Genomic DNA, 20,194 nt, shown 5'->3' with positions numbered 1-20,194 from the left:
TTCAATCCACTGCCTAAAGTAATGAAAAAGAAAACAAAAATAAACAAATGGGACCTAATTAAACTTAAAACCTTTTGTACAGCAAAGGAAACCATAAATAAAATGAAAAGACAACCCTCAGAATGGGAGAAAATATTTGCAAACAAAGCAACTGACAAGGGATTAATCTCCGAAATATATAAGCAGCTCATGCAGCTCAATATTAAAAAAACAAACAACCCAATCAAAAAATGGGGAAGGCCTAAACAGACATTCCTCCAAAGAAGACATACAAATGGCTAACAAACACATGAAAAGATGCTCAACATCACTAATTATTAGAGAAATGCAAACCAAAACTACAATGAGGTATAACCTCATACTAGTCAGAATGGCCATCATCAAAAATTCTACAAACAATAAATTCTGGAGAGGGTGTGGAAAAAAGGGGACGCTCCTACACTGTTGGTGGGAATGTAACTTGGTACAGCCACTATGGAGAACAGTTTGGAGGTTCCTTAAAAAACTAAAAATAGAGCTACCATATGACCCAGCAATCCCACTCCTAGGCATATATCTGGAGAAAACCGTAATTCAAAAGGATGCATGCACCATGATGTTCATTGCAGCACTAGTTACAATAGCCAGGACATGGTAGCAACCTAAATGTCCATCAACAGAGGAATGTATAAAGAAGAAACGGTACATATATACAATGGAATATTACTCCGCCATAAAAAGGAACAAAATAGTGACATCTGCAGAGACATGGATGGACCTAGAGACTGTCATACAGAGTGAAGTAAGTCAGAAAGAGAAAAACAAGTATCATATAATATTGCTTATATGTGGAGTCTAGAAAAATGGTAGAGATGAGCTTATCTGCAAAGCAGAAATAGAGTCACAGATGTAGAAAACAAACTTACGGTTACCAAGGGCGGAAGGAGGGGGGTTGGGATGAATTGGGAGGTTGGGACTGACTTATATACACTACTATGTATAAAATAGATAACTAATGAGAACCTACTGTATAGCACAGGGAACTCTACTCAATGCTCTGTGGTGACCTAAATGGGAAGTGAGTCTAAAAAAGAGTGGATATATTTATACGTATGCCTGATTCACTTTGTGGTACAGCAAGAAACTAACACAACATTTTAAAGCAACTGTATTTGAATAAAACTTAAACTAAACAAAACAAAACAATAATATCTGCAGATAAGTATGTGGATTTGGGCACAGAGATGATGGCTAGAGAGACTAAAGCCCTCACTGAGATGAACGCTAAGTTGCACTGAGTGCCGCAATAGAGTTGAAATTTCTGCATGAGATGTCTAGGCCAGGGGACCTGAGGAAGTCTGAGTCCCTCAAGCACCCGGCATGGTATGGGGAGCAGTAGAATGTTATTTCCATGTGGCCAAGAACAGAAGCATATGGCCCTTAGAGTCTTATCTAAGGAGATCTTGCACCTGAGTTGAGAAAATAGCTGTACAAGCCAATAGGGATCAAAGAACTTTTGTCTGGAGGGCCAAGGTAGATGCCAACATGGTGGGATGATGGCAGATGGGGGCCAAAAGGGGTGATGTACATTTCAGTGGAGGCTAGTATGAACAGATGATGGCTAAAGATCAATCTCACTTCCTATTCCCCTTCCCTAACATTGCCACCCAGAATGTAACAGCAGACTTGAAAAGAGGATAAATAGGAAAAACTCTAAATCAAATGCAGGATATTTGAGTGGATGGAGTTAAAGGCAATCAATTGACTAGATTTCCATCAACTAGGTTTCTACCACCAGGCAGGATGGGTACACAGGACAGAAGTTAAGTTCCATTACAAAGAACATAAACAAAATTATACTTTTTGTATACTTGAGTTTATGGCTTAAGGTTCAGATATGCTATACACGTATGTGCATGTTTTATTCCAAACATTCAAATACAAAATAAAAACAAAAAGAGTCTCATATCACAAATCAGTTACATTTTAGGATGACCATTATGTTGGGATTATTTCAGAACAGTTAAATACTGCTCTAAAACCTAGATACATGGGTCTATCATTGTGAAAACTAGAATGTAATTAATACTCGGATGGGCATCAGGAAGCAGCTTCCAACAGAATAACACTAAAGGAAAATTATGACTATGAAAATTATTTTTAATGTATATTTTGCTACTTGTAATGGTACAATTGTGACAAAATCTCCTTATTAAATACAAAAAGCATAGAGTAAATAACAAAATAGTCTCTGCTGTTTTTAGATGTCAATTCAGGAAAGATTTCCTTATGACAATTATTGTGACCATAACTAAAAGGAAGTAGGCTAGTTAGAGAAACGACAGACTTGCAATGGAGGTTTAAAATACATAAAGATCAACAAAGTGTAGAAGATTGGTATTTTTTTGAATTTGTGCATTAAAAAAAATCTTGCAGTTGGAATTGCTGGGTAGTGTTGTAACTAAATTAAGAGCCAAACATTACTCAATATTAATCCTACACAGAGATGGTCTGTTCAGTAGGAAATTAAAGATTGGGCCAAAGACAAATAAAGTATGTTGTCATCTAAGGTGTTTGTAGATGATTAATTGAGTTGGTATCATAAAAAGGAAAAAAAAAATCACTCTTCCACCAATGCCCAGAGTTCAAATATAATAAAGCTAGAAGCATTCTATGCTATTTTCAAAATTAACTTACTCATATTATTTTATGTAAATATAAGTACCTCATAAGTCAACAGACTTCGTGTTCTCATAATAGGAAAGGCAAATGAATTTCATATTTATTCTTTAGAGTATATGTAAAATTGTGCTTTCTCTTTTGTCTGGCTAGCTTTGAAAAATAGAACAGCCCACTTGAAATCAGATCCATTTAAAACAACGAATTCCATTCATTGGGATTGTACCACTTCATAGACTACAAGAGAAGGTAATCTAATTCTTTAGATAACAGAAAATTTTAAATGCCATTATAGTCCAAACACTCATTTGTTTTTTATTCAAATGAAGCTGAAGGACAGTCATCACAATACTTTGTTAGTTCTAACTTTGTTAGAGAGGGTAGCTTTAAAGTACAAACACAGATTTAGAGAGTTAAGTCTTTTTTTTTTTTTTTTAACCAAGAAATTTAAATTCACTAAAATCTGGAATTTTGCTTTGGGAGGAAAGTAAGATTTTGGCTTGAGTCTCTGTATTTGAAAGCCATTATGGGACAGTTCACTACATTTGCATTATAAAAGTCTCTAAACAAATGTAGTGGTTTGCAATTGGTTTTAACTTGACTTGCTCCAACTTTTTCTTTAGAGTTTCCGTAGTTTCATGTCTGAGAGACCAATTAATGAATTAGCTGGTTAAGTAAAATTAATATTTAACTTAATTTATAAAAGACTTCAAAGTAATAGAAGGCTTTTGTATAATGGGAGTCAGGAAATAAAGTTTCTAGTGTTGGTTCTGTTGCTAACTAGTTCTGTGATCTTAGGTAACCCATAATCCCTCTGGGAACTAAATTTCTTCGTCTGAGAAATGAGAGGGTTGTCCAAACGATTTTAAAGGGCATTTCCAAATCTAAAAAGCAAATTTAAAGCTTTGCAAAAACAAGATGAGGGCAATTCCGTAGGATCCACCTGGCCATTCAAAGTGTCTCTAGTGAGTAACACATAGTCAGTGATTTTTCTTGTAGCAATCATTACTATCTGAAATTCAAAGAGGCTTTTTAATGTAACCTCGGACTGTATACCAGCATTGCCCAAAGTGGGAAAAGAACTAATTCTCGTGGATTTTACAGAATTTAAACCATGGCTCCTCAAGACCTTTCAGCTCCAATACCCAGGGAGAGCTGACCATATAGGCTGGAGCTGCAGTTGTCTAGTAAGAATATTTTATTTTCATTGGCATAATTTTAACAAATACTAAGAAACATTAAAAAAATCTCTTCTTCCTGAGATACATCAAAAAAGGAAAAAGAAAACATTGAGAATATGAAAGTACTAATTGTAAAGGATTAGAAATTTTAGGATCAAACCTCGGGAGAGCATTTGCATCCTTAGGCACTTAATGCAAGTATAAGGAAGTCACATGAAAGTAGTAGTAGTGTTCTAGGTTCATGGTTTTTTCCACTACTTTTTCCAATTTGGGTATTAAAAATTCTAAGCGAATGAGACAACTGTATTCTTTCTTTGAATTTCTTTTTAAAATTAAGGCTTGCCTTCAATGGGATTTTTTTTTTTTTAATAAATTTATGTATTTATTTTTGGCTGCATTGGGTCTTTGTTGCTGTGCACAGGCTCTCTCTAGTTGTGGAGAGCGGGGGTTCCTCTTCGTAGCAGTGTGCGGGCTTCTCACTGCGGTGGCTTCTCTTGTGGAGCACAGGGTCTAGGGCACACGGGCTTCAGTAGTTGTGGCACACGGGCTCAGTAGTTGTGGCTCACAGGCTTAGTTGCTCCCGGAACAGGACTCGAACCCCTGTCCCCTGCATTGGCAGGTGGATTTTTAACCACTGTGCCACCAGGTAAGTCCCAATGGGATATTTTTATTTATTATTTATTAGTCCTTATTTATTAAGGAGCCTGACAGTAAGTTACTAGGTAGTTGCCAAGACTATTTAAAATGGCTTTTGTGTGAATGAAAACCTATGTAATATCCGACTCAACTCAATTTTATTACTAACTCCCACAAATGGGAAACACAAGTGTGGGTGAAGGCCGCTTAACAAATTAGGAGAAACATGGTCTCAAATTCATTACTTTTTATCAATCCTCACCTAATTTGTTATTAAAATACAGTACATGTTCTAAAGAATTTAATTTTAAATCAGTAGCAGGTAAAGTCAGAATGCCATGAAAAGTAGGGCAGCAATGAAGTGATGGTACAAATTACAAATCCAGTTGTTACATAAGATTGAGGCAACGTTTATTGGTATATAGGGAAAGAGGTGGCTAAATTCAATAACTCAACAGATTTTTAGTTCGCCTGATAACAAATAATTGACTTGTGTTATGGAAAACAAATCTTTTAAACCAATTGTGAGTCTGTGTCATATAGTTAAACTATTTCTACCCCTACCTTACTACAGCAACTAAATAGGTATGACTGCTAAAATTTTGCTCTGCAGTGCTGGTTTTAAGGCTAGTTGATATTTCTGCCTGAAACCCTAAGGAAGGACAATTAGTCTGGGACAACTCTAGGCAATTTTCTCAAAGCCAGAGTAGTCTGCTGGTGAAGGGAACTTTGGATGGCAGTCGAAACACACGAATTAATCAATAATGATGTTTTAGCACAATTATTGACAAACACCCTGTTTAGAGGCCTGTGGTGATTCTTGCTCTGAAAGAATAAATGATCATTCAAGTTACAATGAACAGCAACTCCTTGTGCCCCTGTTTTCTCAAGCCAGCAATAAGTTACAAATTGTCTTAAATGATTTCAACTTACTTCAGATCCTCTCTCTCCTTTTAGTCCTTGTTCACCCCGGTCACCTGGCTCACCCTTTAATAGGAGCCAAAACAGAAATCACATATAAAGCAGACACCAAATAAGATATGTTAACATTAACGTTTTTAAATGCCAGAATTACAAAGAATGCTTTCAAAACATACTGGGGGCCCTTGTTGTCCAGTGGCACCTCTTGGTCCTGGTATACCCATGTGACCCTATGAATAAAAAAGGTTATATTATTAGAATAAATAAAGACATGTGACTTAGAGAATAGAGTAGTATCACTTAAAGTGGTAGCAAAATGTTGCAGAATTCAATTTAAATATTATAGAGATTATGCGTCTCTCTTGGAAAGAGTATAGAACATAATAGCCACTGGATATAATGATGACTGAGAAAGAGTGTAGAGTTGTTTTTTTTTTCCCATATAGGTTGAATGGTGGCCCATCAAAAGATGTCTATGCCCTAATCCTCAGAAACTGTGAATGTGATCTTATTTGGAGAAAAGGGTCTTTGCAAATATCATTAAATTAAGGATCTTAGAAGGAGATTATCTTGGATTATCCATGTGGGCCCTAAAGGAGTGATGTAGCCACAAGGGAAGTTGTTAGCCACTAGAAACTGGAAGAAGCAAGAAAGGATTCTTCCCTAGAGCCTACGGTGGGAGCACAGCCCTGCTGAATCTTGCTTTTGGATTTCTGGCCTCCACAACCGTGAGAGAATAAATTTCTGTTGTTTTAAGCCACCTGGTCTATGGTAATTTGTTATGGCAGCCTCAGGAAACTAATAGAGCAAATAACGAATGAATAAAGAGTTTGAGAACAAATGTCTTTTATCAACCCTTTTCCAGTGTACTATGGTCTCCATTTTTACAAACTAAGGTCACAGCCATTTAGATAGTAGATTTACTGGGCTTAAGACTGGTAGTCGTTACTGCATATGCCAAGACATCAAGTGATTCTGACTTCGGCGATCTGTCATCACCCCAGTTCTCCTAGGAAGGAATGCTGGCCTACCACATTTTTACACCTTTCAAGTGTGTAAACAGAAACTAGCAACAAACTAGGGGCATGTCAGGTAAGAGTTATGTAGGAAGAATTCCACACGTAATACTAGGGGCATGTCAGGTGAGAGTTAGGTAGGAAGAATTCCACACGTAATTTCTTTTATCCCCTTCCCTACTGTCCTCTTCACTTCAGATTCCTTTCTTTCTGTGTATTACAGAAAGAATGCCATAGGAAGGACAGTTATTAGGCTCATCTCCTTTTTCTGGGCTAGAAGAAGAAGGGATTACATACTTAAGGCTAATAATATTTATTCTCACAGAAAGATCAGTTGAAGCCTTCTTTGTTTGCATTCTGTGAGGCAAATGGTCATGGTTTTAAGATTCAAATTCCTGATAAAGTAAATGAATCCTGTTTAAGGGGAGAACAGTTGCAAGACAGAAAGGTTATTTTGGAAAGCTTTCTATATAGCACACAGCCATAACTAAAGAGAAGATGATTACTACACATGACCTTTACCAACAGAGTCAGCAAAAGTAACAGAATCAGGTCAATCAAGAGGGAGCTTTGTTCAAGTAAATATGATTATTGCAGGTCACTTATTAACCCCTCTCAGGAGAGAAGCAACTGGTGAAAAGCTGGGGTTACAAAGTGAAGTGAGAGTAAGCATACTGAGTAAACTACAAAACTTAAAACCATCATGGCCTATTATGGTTTTGCCACCACTCTATCTGTAGTTTTACAGAGACTTTTTTAGAATGATCATAGAATAGTCAACTGCCTCTCTTGGCTTTGTGATGTTTGGATACAAATCTTACGAAAACCAAACCTGTTTTCTAGGAGCTTCACTATAATTCCTTTGGTCCTTTCCACCCCAATAAAAATTGACAGACTGTTTTTCTGCAGTGGTAAAAATTATAAATATTAGGTCTTTTATAATATTATTATAAAGCTACATGGGCAAGATTACAGGAAGTGACTGATTTTTCCTGATGATATTAGTGGTGAGATGAGTTGGATGGCCAAGGGGAGCTTGGAGAGGATTTTATATGGGAAGTGATAATAAGCTGAATTTTAAAGGATGAGTGTTCCAGGCAGTAAAGTAAAAGGAAGGCGTTCTGCAGAGGAAACAGCATAGGAGAATAAATGGAGGTTGATCTAACACAACATGTTAAGTGGAGAATGGATTTGAGAGGGCTATGACTGAGGATAGGGAGTCTAGTTAGTAAGCTACTAAACTAATTCAGGCAAAAAATGATGAAAGCCTAAACTAAAGTAGGGCAAAGTGGATAGACTCCAGAGGTATTTAAGAGGTCAAATGAAGTGGCCAATTGAAGTTGAGAAATGAGAGGATAGAGAAAGGAGAGAAAGAGGAGGGAGAGGAGGGAGGAAAGAGAAAGCAAGAGAGACAGAGGGAGATAGAAAGAGGGAAGATTCATTTACTAGACATCTGGATGTCTGGTGGTACTATTCACTGAACTAAGGACAAAAAGAGGAGGATCACATTTGGACAGGATGATAATACTATGGTTTGGGACATGCTGTGTTTTCTGTGATGATGTCCAATAGCTATTTGGATATGTATGTCTGATGCTAAGGAATGAAGGCCAAGTGAGGATTTAGTTGTTATTTTATTGTATGCAAAAAATTCTATGACCTTTGCCAAACCAAAGTAAAAAGGAGTTTAAGACAGTACATAATTTATTCAGTGTATTTCTAGGGTTGGCTCACATTAGTTTAGCCTGACTTAATCTATGTGTTTCTGCTCATATCTTTAAAAAGTGAATGTTGACATTATAGTATTCTTATTCATACCATGTCCTCTGACTCTCTCTCAAGCCTCAAGTGAATTTATCTTGACCTATGTGATGTATAGTTTTCTGGATGACAGCGATTTCACTATATCTGCTTTTGTACTGATTAAATATTCTTATCTTGTGTATGTGATGTCCATGGAGTCAGGGACTGTGTCTTGGGTGCCCCATGTTACATTCATAGCTCCCAATCCATAGCAGATACTAAAATATATGCTGAAGGGACCAGAGATTTAATTATATGTAACACATAAAATGTGTCATATACAATGATGCCTAATAATGATTTACTGATGATAATGAGCAAGACACTTGACTTCTGTGATTTTCACTTTCTTCAAGAGGAAAAAAGAACAAAGGATGGTGGGAAGGATTACAAAATGTCTTTCAATTGTTCATAGCCAAATGGGAACAAAATTTTCATTACCCATTCCATTTCTTTTTTCTCCAAGAGGATAATCATTCACCACAAGAGTTTCACCACAACGGTAAGAATATTTGTGAACATGAAAGTGTTTTTAAAAGCTTGGTGATTATTCAACCATAAAAAGGAATGAAGAATTGATACATTCTACAACATAGATGAACCTTCAAAACATTATGTAAAGTGAAAGAAGCCAGACACAAAAGGTTATACATTGTATGATTCCATTTATATGAAATATACAGAATAGGTAAATCAATAGAGATAGAAAGAAGAGTAGTGGTTGTCAGAGGTTGGGAGAAGGAAAGTAACTTTAATGGGCATGGGGCTTCCTCTTCAGGGTGATGAAAATGTTCTGGAATTAGGCAGTGTGTGATGGTTGTACAATATTGCCAATATACAACACTAAGTGTCTCTGAATTGTACAATTTAAAATGGTTAAAATGGTAAATTTTATGTTATGTGCATTTTAGCACAATTAAAAAAAGATTGACAATAATTCTGACCATCAGTTTACTAGAGTGAAATGATAGTGTCTACAATGCCCATATAGAAAAGCAAACATTTAACAATATCACCTAAAGCTACAACAGAATAATCTAACTCTAAATAAAGCATGGTTCCCCTGTATGAATCAAACTTGTGCTTGGAAAAACATGGAAGGGGACAAGTGTAGGTATTTCGTGACTTTGAGATGTCTAAGCAATAAAGTTACTGTGATTGTCTGGCACTAAATGGCTTTTTAAAATAGATCTATCAACAAATGATAAAATGACTCCTAAAGCGTAAGGAACAGGATGGAATAAGACAGAAAGGAAAACGTGGCTCACACTAGCTCATGAAACATCCACAATTGAAGACTTAATCAGGACTATTTATGGAATGAAGAAGGAAAAACAGATTCCATAACGAGCCTAGGGAAAAGTTTTCCTCTGATGAAGGATTTCTGAAGAATGTATGACTATCTAGAAAAATGGGGGCAGGATGTTTCTTTTCCTAGCCAGGTGAAGAGATTCTTTTCTTCTCCCAATAGAATAGTTAATTGTTTGTTTGCCAATAGATTCGCTGATGTAGCTACTGACTGTAGTTGGTAGAGGCCAAAAGAAGGTATTATTAGAACCTGATTTTCCTGAGACTGTGTGGAGAAGTTATGCACAGAAAAAGTTAAAGAAGTTTAAGAAACTTCTCAAATTATGCTGGAAGCAGTGGGTTGGTTTCTCAACCCCAAGAAAAGCTAATTTCAAGTAAATCTATTTGGATTCCTTGCATTAGGAAACATTGTAGATACAAATGTTATGTAAATTGGAGACAGAACATATAAAATCTTCTAAAAAATGTTCCTCTGAAAATAGAAAAAAATATAAGATGGCCATACCCAGAATTTCACAAACATTTAGAACCACCTTCAACATTTGTTTCAAAGAGAGTTTTGGGAAGTGAAAGTTGATTTTTCAGATTTCAAGCCTGAGATAAATCAGTGTATTAATGATAATTATCTACCTACCAGCTTGTCCCTTCAATCTGGCAATCTACGTCTTCATTGCAGACATGATCACAGAAATTTTACATAGAAAGGTATATGTTGGATCAAATAACCCATCAATTCATTGTTAAAAATGAATTATGTTTACATACATATTATATACTATTATGTACAGGGCTCAAAACAAGACACTGTACAAGAAGGAAAGAAGTCATATTCAGGACTTGCCTGGTGGCACAGTGGTTTAGAATCTGCCTGCAAATGCAGGGGACACAGGTTCGAGCCCTGGTTCGGGAAGGTCCCACATGCTGTGGAGCAACTAAGCCCATGTGCCACAACTACTGAGCCTGCACTCTAGAGCCCGGGAGCCACAACTACTGAGCCTGAGCGCCTAGAGCCCCTGCTCTGCAACACAAGAAGCCATGGCAACGAGAAGCCCGTGCACCGCAATGAAGAGTAGCCCCCGCTCGCTGCAACTAGAGAAAGCCCGCACACAGCAACGAAGACCCAATGCAGCCAAAAATAAAGTAAATTAATTAATTAATTTTTAAAAAGTCATATTCAAATTGAGAATCTAAGATAGCTTCACATTAAAAATAATTAGCAAAAACTATAGTAGCAGAAGATTGTAAAATATTTGTACCGAACGACTTCCATCAACAATAACTACTATAGGACTACAGAAGAGGGAAAGATTGCTGTTAGTGTAGACAGGGGAAAAGGGAGTTTGAATTAGATTATAAAGGACAGACAGGATTTATGTAAGTAAAGATTACATAATTTTTTGAGCAGGCAGAGAATGTTGTGAGCGAAGGAATAAGACAAGAACTATAGGGAGAGAGTTAGCAAATGACCATTTTGTTTAGCATATGACATTATAAACAGAAAGGGACGAGATATAGGGCAGGAATACAGAACATGCTCAACACAAATATGCTAATAAATAATGACACTGAATAAATTCTATACATAGCCTAATATAATTTGAGCTGATAAAGCTGGTCTCTTAAAATCCTTCTAAGAATCGAGGATAAGAATTGACATAAGAATATAATGGCATTTATCCATCCATTTGACAACTCTTTTAATGAATTTCTATTATATACCAGGAACTCTGTGTTCTAGAAACTGGGGATATAATGATGAAAAAGAAAAGAGTCTTATTCTCATGGATCTTATATTTTGTTGGGGGAATATAGATGATAAAAAAACCCCAAGTGTATAAAAAGGTGGTAAGATAGCATTAAATGTAATGAGATATAAAGTGACAGACAGAAAGGACAGTTAGAGAGGGCCTCTCAGAAAGTAACATTTCGGTTGAGAGCTGAATGATGAGAAGAAGCAGCAGTGGAAGGAGATGATGGTAATTTTAGAAAGAAGGAACAGAAAATACAAAGAGCTTCTTCTGGGATCCAAAACATAAGACATTACTAATTATCTCAATGATGCTTATTTTCATTTGCAACTGAGCAGAACCACAGAGAACCCTATTCAAATTTAGAAGCAAGGTGTGAAATTTACAGTAATTACCTTATATCCCTCTGCTCCAGGCTCTCCTCTCTCTCCTTGTTCCCCCATTGGGCCCTACAGAGACCACAGGCAAAAACAATCAATGGGTCTAAGTATTTGTGAATGCAGATGATACAGTTAATGTGGAATATTTTTCCCTAAAAATATGAAACCAAATGTACAACAGTTTGTTTAGTTCCACTACATAATTTCAAAGGATTGGATTTTAGTGACACCAAGAACTTCATAAGCACTGAATTATTTAAAGAGAATCTCATAATGATTCTGCTAGAAAAAATATTGAAAAAATGAAGTCCAAACAATGTGAATTTTCAGATGAGTAAAGTATGTTATATAAGATATCAAAGTAACTTGCATTTTTACTTAATGTTAAAATGATTGAAAAAAATTTAAGCAGGACCAGTCACTTAATTAACTCCATTAATTAGAAAATATTATGTTTAATCATCTTTTACAAAGTATCTAATAGCTAATCTTACTTTACCATTCTTCATTAGAAATTATATTATTTATTCTTTACTCTGTGAAATTCTAATTATTAAGATATAAATTAACCTAAAAGAAATTACATTTATTCATTTTAATCCTTAAGGCAGAAACTAATAAACTTCTACTTTTAACTTTTTCTAAACATTCCTAATATAAAATCTTTGATATGATAAGATGTTCAAATTATCTACTCTAAAATGTGCTTGAAAAATCAATTATCACATATTAGGACCTACTGTTTGAAAAGAAACTTAAATTGAAATTATTAGCAAAACCCTAAAATTTATTATGGACCATTAATGGATAAATTTTAACTTACTCCTGTGTGGATAAAGATATTAGACATAATGTAAAGACAATAATCTCTGACTCTGCTTTAATTATTTAGAATATTCTTGGATTAATTTTCACACCTACTAGATAAAATGACCATCGTTATACTAGACTTTTAATACATTTATTATATTTCAGTGACATTCTTTGACCCTGGAATACCGGAATCTGGGGAAAACAAGCACTACTATGCTTCACTTGCCCACATTTTACCATTTACTTAAAAAAAAAAATTTTACTGGAGTATAGTTGATTTACAATGTTGTGTTAATTTCTGCTGTACAGCAAAGTGACTCAGTTATACATATACATATATCCACTCTTTTTTAGATTCTTTTCTCATATAGGTCATTACAGAGTATTGAGAAAAGTTCCCTGTGCTGTACAGTCCTTATTAGTTATATCTGTTTTATATACAGTGGTGTGTACATGTCAATCTCAGTCTCCCAGTTTATCTGCCCCCCTCCCCCTGCTTTCCCCCCTGGTAATCATAAGTTTGTTTTCTACATCTGTGACTCTATTTCTGTTTTGTAAATAAGTTCATTTGTATCATTTTTTTTAGATTCCACATATAAGTGATATCATATATTTGTCTTTATCTGAATTACTTCACTCAGTATGACAATCTCTAGGTCCATTCATGTTGCTGCAAATGGCATTATTTCATTCTGTTTTATGGCTGAGTTAATATTCCATTGTACATTTCTGCACAGTTTCCATATTTTTGTCTCTCAGAGGTTTAGAGAGACTAGAATACATTTGATAAAGAATTTAAAAAGTATCATTCCATCTCTTAATGATTTATTTCCTAAATTTACATAAGTTTTGGGGTAACTTGGAATTCTTTTTCTTCAACTGAGGTATACTTGATATACAATATTATGTAAGTTTCAGGTGTACAACATAGTGATTCACAATTTTTAAAGGTTATATTCCATTTATAGTAATTATAAAATGTTGGCTATATTCCCTGTGTCATACAATATATCCTTGTAGCTTATTTATTTTATACATGGCAGTTTGTACCTTTTAATCCCCTAAACCTATCTTGCCTCTCCCCACTTCTCCCTCCCCACTGGTAACCCCTAGTTTGCTCTTTATATCTGTGAGTCTGCTTCTTTTTTGTTGTATTCTATTCACTATTTTGTTTCATTTTTAGATTCCACATATAAGTGATGTCATACAGCATTTGTCTTTCTCTGTCTGATTTATTTCACTTAGCACAATAATCTCCACATACTACATGTATACACAGATACACTATATATATACACACACACACGCTACATCTTCTTTATCAGTTCATCTGTTGATGGACACTTAGGTTGCTTTCATTATCTTGGTAATTGTAAACATTGCTGCAATGGACATTGGGGTGCACATATCTTTTCTGATTAGAGTTTCTATTTTTTTTCTGGATATATACCCAGGAATGGAATTGCTGGCTCATATGGTAGTGCTATTTCTAGTTTTTTGAGAAACCTCCATACTGTTTGCACAGTGGCTGCACCAATTTACATTCCCACCAACAGTGCACAAGGTTCCCTTTTCTCCACATCCTCACCAACATTTGTAATTTGTGGTCTTTTTGATGATAGCCATTCTGACAGGTGTGAGGTGATATCTCATTGTGGTTTTGATTTGCATTTCCCTGATGATTAGTGATGTTGAGCAACATTTCATGTGCCTGTTGGCCATCTGTATGTCTTCTTTGGAAAAATGTCTATTTAGGTCTTCTGCTCATTTTTTAATTGGGTTGTTTGTGTTTTTGCTGTTGAGTTGTAATGAAATGCTTATATATTTTGGATATTAGCCCCTTATTGGTTATATTATTTGAAAGTATTTTCTTTATTCAGAAGGTGTCTTTTCATTTTGTTGATCGTTTCTGATAAAGAATTTTATATATTCTTATTAGATGAGTTTGCCTCTATATGAGTTGGCTTGATTTTATGAGAAAAACTCTAGAATCTTTCCTGTTTCTAAAACAAAGTATACCTTTCAACCATCTCCAAAGAGTCAGATCAAAATATCACGAGCGACTATATATTTTGATTCTTCTGTTTTAGGATTCTTTTATCCTATATTATATCATGTGAAGTATGGAAAATTTAACCAATTATATTTATTTCTGTGAACTAGGCATTTTTGTTTTACCCATTTAATTTACATATAGACTTTAAGACTGTTTTAATCAAACATGAACAGAGACAGTTATTCAGATAATCAAAGACAAAATAGCTACTTTAAAAATATCATGGTTACAGCTAGTCTTTACAATGTTTATTAGAAGACTATAGACTGATAATCTTTAAAGAACAGTGGCTCTAATAACTGGTTAGATGAGTTTTGAAATCATTTGGCAACTGTGTGTAAACTACTATAGGAAAGGATACAGATCAGATTTTTAAAAATCTGTTAGAAATAAATCTGAATTTGATGTATAAAGAAGTATCTGCCCTAAATGTCTAGAGTATGTGATTTTTTGATAATCTCTGTAAAAAAGTTGTTATCATGCATTTAATGCCACAAATTAGATTTGGAAAGTTACTGTTTTAAACTTCTATACTATGCTAAGGATCTTGACCTGAATATAAACAGTTTTTATATTTAGATAATAAAATTGATTATATATTTAGATTATAAAATTGCAGATTACTGCAAATAGTGCTCTTGTATAAAACCATGTTATAAAAGTAACTAAATAAAACTCCTTGAAAAGATGTAATTGGTGTTGTGAATCTATTGTAGTAACTGTGTTTTATCTTAAAACATCAAAATAATTTTAGGAAAAACCTACTGGTTCACCTCGAGGCCCAGGTGGTCCTAGGACTGTGTTATCTTCTCCTGGATAACCCTATGATGAAGATGATTTATAAACAAAACTAAATTAATAAAATAAACTTTGAAATATGAAGCCTATTATTTCCTAATATGTTATAAAATATGCAATCTGGTTTTATCTTTTTTAAATGAAAAACTTTTATCTACAAAACTTAGCACATGATAATTTATACATGGTTGTAATTCATACATGGTTCTCTTTGGAAGTGTCATTCTGCTTTAATTACATAAAAAGCACTTTACTAATTTTCTCAAAGTGTCTGTTTTCCAATGATACTACAAACCAAGAAGAGTACTGCTGCAGTTATTCTTAATTCATAAAAAATTTTACTATAAATGTATATAGTTAGTCATTTAATCTATAGTCTCACAATCGCTTTCAGCAATTAATATTAGTTTTACAAACTTTTACAGATTGCTAAGTACTATAACATATATCATTTCACCTCAATCTTGAAACAACCTATCAAAGACTTTTTAATAATTTGTTTAAGTTTTTGCCCCTTGATATTTATTTTTCTTCTAGAATTTATAATACTTCCCAAGTTTAAAGTGCTTTTTTTATTCTTTGAAAATGTTTCCATACATACTTTCAGAAAGAACACATGAATTCAGTATTTAATTTTATGGTAAATAAGTCAATATATTCATACACACCTTTTCTCCTTTAGGTCCTGGCAACCCAGAAAGTCCTGGTTGACCTTCATGGCCCTACCAGAAGGACAAGTAAGTAGACAGTCTCCATATCATTTGTATGTGCTCTACCTAATACCATTATGGCCACACTATTAGATATTGCACTATTCTGAAAGAAGAACAGGATTCACTCTACAGGGGCATGAGACCCAAATATGTTAGAAAGGTTTATCAGGAAATTTCATCGAGTTTGTATATTTGGGATGACATCTTCATGGAATGTTTTTATAAAAATATACACTTCTTATTTCCAATTAGAAATGCTTACCCTATATCCTGGAATTCCTGGTTCTCCAGAAGGTCCCATCAATCCTAACTGTCCCTAAAAACAAAGTAAACGTTAGAAAGAAAACAGACAATTGTTTAAATCATTAACCTTGTATTCCTATTATTTAAAATTTAGATTTTTAAGGTATGATATTTCACCTAGTCTGAAATGGGAAAACAAAACATAATTCTCCAACTTTCATCTTATTTTACTTCTGAACCACGTAAGTTCCACAAAAATATGTTTCTTTGGTTTACTTCTGGTATGAACATCCTTAATCATATTAAGATAAATACTTTCAGTTGCCAGAATGCTGTAGGCTTCCAGCAAATTCTTGGAAATATAGTTTGTATCTGTCAAAGTTTGTGGTAAACATGCATCGCTAAATACTAGAGTGAATTCTGATAGTTTTTAGTATTGTTATGATAGGATCAAGAACACTACTCACTGCTAGTTTCAGATGCTCTGATGAACACAGTTTCAGCTCTGGTCAAAGTTGTTAAAATAGAATTGGTTGACAACTTATGTATAATACTTACCCTATTAATTACTCTTATTATCAATATCACACAGATGAGGAAACATGTAAGTTAAAGGCAAATCTGTAAATGTTCCTAAACTACTGAAAAGATAACTCAGACAACTGAAAAAAGCAAAAATAACACTCTTAAAAATGTCCTATCTTTAATATTATCAAAGTTTCCCTATCAACTCTCCTATTTGAGTCCCAAAATAAATAGGAGATAAGGAAGTTAAGGCACAGAATAAGTATGTGACTAGCCAAATACTACACTAACCAGAAGTTCTAATCAATGTAATAAGTAAGGATAATAAATATGAGATGATACCATTATTTACCTAAAGAACCCTGAGAATCATCAAAATTCATTCAAATGAATATAAAGTTTTTTTAAAAAGGTATTTTACACAGCATAATTAGAAGATGTAATAGAAAAAGGATTACCTTAAAAACAACAAAATCTATAAGAAGCTAACAATGAACCTAATAAGATAGATGTTAAGAACAGAGATAAAGGAAATAACAAAACTTTATTGAAGGATATACAAGGTATAAGTAAATAAAAAGACATATGGTGTTTCTACAGTGAATGATTCAATATTAAAGGAACTTGCTAAGTTGATTCTGAAGTTCACATGAAAGAGGAAAAAGATCATAGTAAGAGCCAAACTATTCAGAAATATAAATCATGAAGTATTTGCCCTAATAGATCTCAAATGATACTGTAATGATACAGTTATTTAAATGGTGTGGTACTGACCTAGGAACACACTAAAAAATCGAGAAAAGAAGTGAAAACAGACCATTATTTAAGAGTAGCTTACAGTAAGGGTAGCATTTCAGAAAAGTGGGAAATAGATTGTTTATAAAATAGTATTGGGGCTTCCCTGGTGGCACAGTGGTTAAGAATCCACCTGCCAATGCAGGGGACATGGGTTCCAGCCCTGGTCCGGGAAGATCCCACAGGCTGTGGAACAACTAAGCCTGTGTGCCACAACTACTGAAGCCCACACACCTAGAGCCCGTGCTCTGCAGCAAGAGAAGCCACCACAATGAGAAGTCCACGCACCACAACAAAGAGTAGCCTCTGCTCACTGCAACTAGAAAAAGCTGCGCACAGCAACGAAGGCCCAAAGCAGCCATAAATAAATAGATAAATAAATAAATTTAAATAAATAAATAGCATTGCGACAACTGGCTAAGAATTTGGGAAAAAGAAAAATTAGTCCTTTACAACTTATATCATAGCAAACAAAACAAAACAAAAACTCTGTATGCTTTAAAAGGGTTAAGGGTAAAAATAAAGCTATAAAAATATTAGAAGAAGGATATGGGAGAATATTTTTATGCACTTTATGTAGGGAAGTCATTTCTAATGAACAAATAAAACCTAGAATGTAAACAAAAAGACTGACAAATTTGACTGTAATAATTAAAACCTCTGTCCAGTGAAAGATACTATAAACAATATTAAAAGATAAATGACAGAAAGGGAAATATATTTGTAATATATTAGCGACACTTTAACAAAAGTATATTATCTAAATTATGTAAGGTATTATTGAAATTAAGAAAAAGACAACAACCTAATAGAAAAACATGTAAAGTGCATATGAACAGGTAATTTCTAGAGAAAAAAATACAAATTACTTAGTTGCAATCAGGAAAATTGTAAGAAAGAAAATGAGATACACTTTTTCATTTATCAGATTGGCAAACATCAAAAGGATTAATATGAAGTATTCCTGGTGGTGGGCATGTAAATTTGGTGAAACCTCTTGGGAAGGTAGTTTGGAAACGTGTCAAAATTTAAAAAGTGACTATTCTTTTTAGAGAAAATCCAAAGTAGGAGCCTACTTTGAAGACAGTACTCTTTGGATCAATTCATTCTCAAGTTTATTAAAAGTTAATTACATTATCTCAACATAATAAAGCCCACATATTACAAGCCCACAGCTAACATCATACTCAATGGTGAAAAGCTGAAAGTATTTCCTCCAAGATCAGGAACAAGACAAGGATGCCCACTCTCACCACTTTTATTATAAATCTAACTAATGAGGTAAAAGACCTGTACTCAGAAAACTATAAGACACTGAAGAAAAGAAACTGAAAACAACACAAACAGATGGGAAGATATACTGTGTTCATGGACTGGAAGAATTAATATTGTTAAAATGATCATACTACCCAAGGCAGTCTACAGATTTGATGCAATATCTATCAAAATACCAGTGGCATTCTTCACAGAACTAGAACACATAATTTAAAAATTTGTGTGGAAACACAAAAGACCCCAAATAGCCAAAACTGATTTTTTTCAATCAGTTTCAAGATTGCTTGAGAAAGAAAAACAAGGCTAGAGGTATCACACTCCCTGATTTCAAACAATACTATACAAAGCTACAGTAATCAAAACAGTATGGTACAGGCACAAAAACAGACACATAGATCAATGGAACAAAATAGAGAGTCCAGAAATGAACCCATACTTCTATGGGCAATCAATCTATGACCAAGGCCTCAAGAATACACAATGGGAAAAGACAGCCTCTTCAATAAATGGTGCTGAGAAAACTGGACAGCTACATACAAAAGAATCAAACTGGACTACTCTCACACCATACATTCATTAAAGACCTGAAGACCTGAAATGTAAATGTAAACGTAAGACCTGAAGCCATAGACTTCTAGAAGAAAACATATGCAGTGTGTTCTTTAACACTGGTCTTAGTAATATTTTTTTGGATATGTATCCTCAGGCAAAATAAACAAAAGCAAAAATAAACAAATAGACAATATCAAACAAAAAAGCTTTTGTGCAGCCAAGGAAACTATCAATAAAACAAAAAGGCCACCTACTGAATGGGAGAAGTAGCAAACAATAAATCTGATAGGGGGTTAATATCCAAAATATACAAAGAACTCATACAACTCAACATCAAAAAAACAACCCAATTTAAAAATGGGCAGAGGATCTAAACAGACATTTTTCCAAAGAAGACATACAGATAGCCTACAGACACATGAAAAGATGCTCAACATCACTAGTCATCAGGGAAATGCAAATCAAAATCAAAATCACAATGAATGATCACCTCACACCTGTCAGAATGGCTATTATCAAAAAGACAACAAATAACACGTGTTGGTGAGGATGTGGAGAAAAGGGAACCCTTGTGCACTGTTGGTAGGAATATAAATTGGTGCAGCCACTATGGAAAACAGTATGGAGGCTCCTCAAAAAATTAAAATTAAAAATAGAACTACCATATAATCCAGCAATTCTACTCCCAAGTATTTATCCAAAGAAAATGAAAACACTAATTAGAAAATATATAAGCACCTCTATGTTCATTGCAGCATTGTTTACAATAGCCA

General features: G+C 34.3%; 1 protein-coding gene across 1 annotated transcript in view; it reads right to left on the bottom strand.

Moving 5' to 3' along the window:
• COL24A1 (collagen type XXIV alpha 1 chain) overlaps positions 1-20,194 on the bottom strand; it is a 377,122-nt gene that overhangs the window by 66,361 nt on the left and 290,567 nt on the right. The window contains exons 40-45 of the mRNA XM_024767884.1: positions 16,294-16,347; positions 15,987-16,040; positions 15,286-15,342; positions 11,667-11,720; positions 5,573-5,626; positions 5,409-5,462 (exon numbers count right to left, since the gene is read on the bottom strand). Of these exons, the coding sequence (XP_024623652.1) occupies positions 5,409-5,462; positions 5,573-5,626; positions 11,667-11,720; positions 15,286-15,342; positions 15,987-16,040; positions 16,294-16,347 (327 nt within the window). The remainder of the gene's footprint in view (positions 1-5,408; positions 5,463-5,572; positions 5,627-11,666; positions 11,721-15,285; positions 15,343-15,986; positions 16,041-16,293; positions 16,348-20,194) is intronic.

This window comes from Neophocaena asiaeorientalis, unplaced genomic scaffold, assembly GCF_003031525.2.
Source record: "Neophocaena asiaeorientalis asiaeorientalis breed wild unplaced genomic scaffold, Neophocaena_asiaeorientalis_V1.1 scaffold546, whole genome shotgun sequence".
Lineage (NCBI taxonomy): Eukaryota > Metazoa > Chordata > Mammalia > Artiodactyla > Phocoenidae > Neophocaena > Neophocaena asiaeorientalis.
The sequence above is the reverse complement of the archived record's forward strand: the minus strand, read 5'-3'. Positions and strand labels throughout refer to the sequence as shown.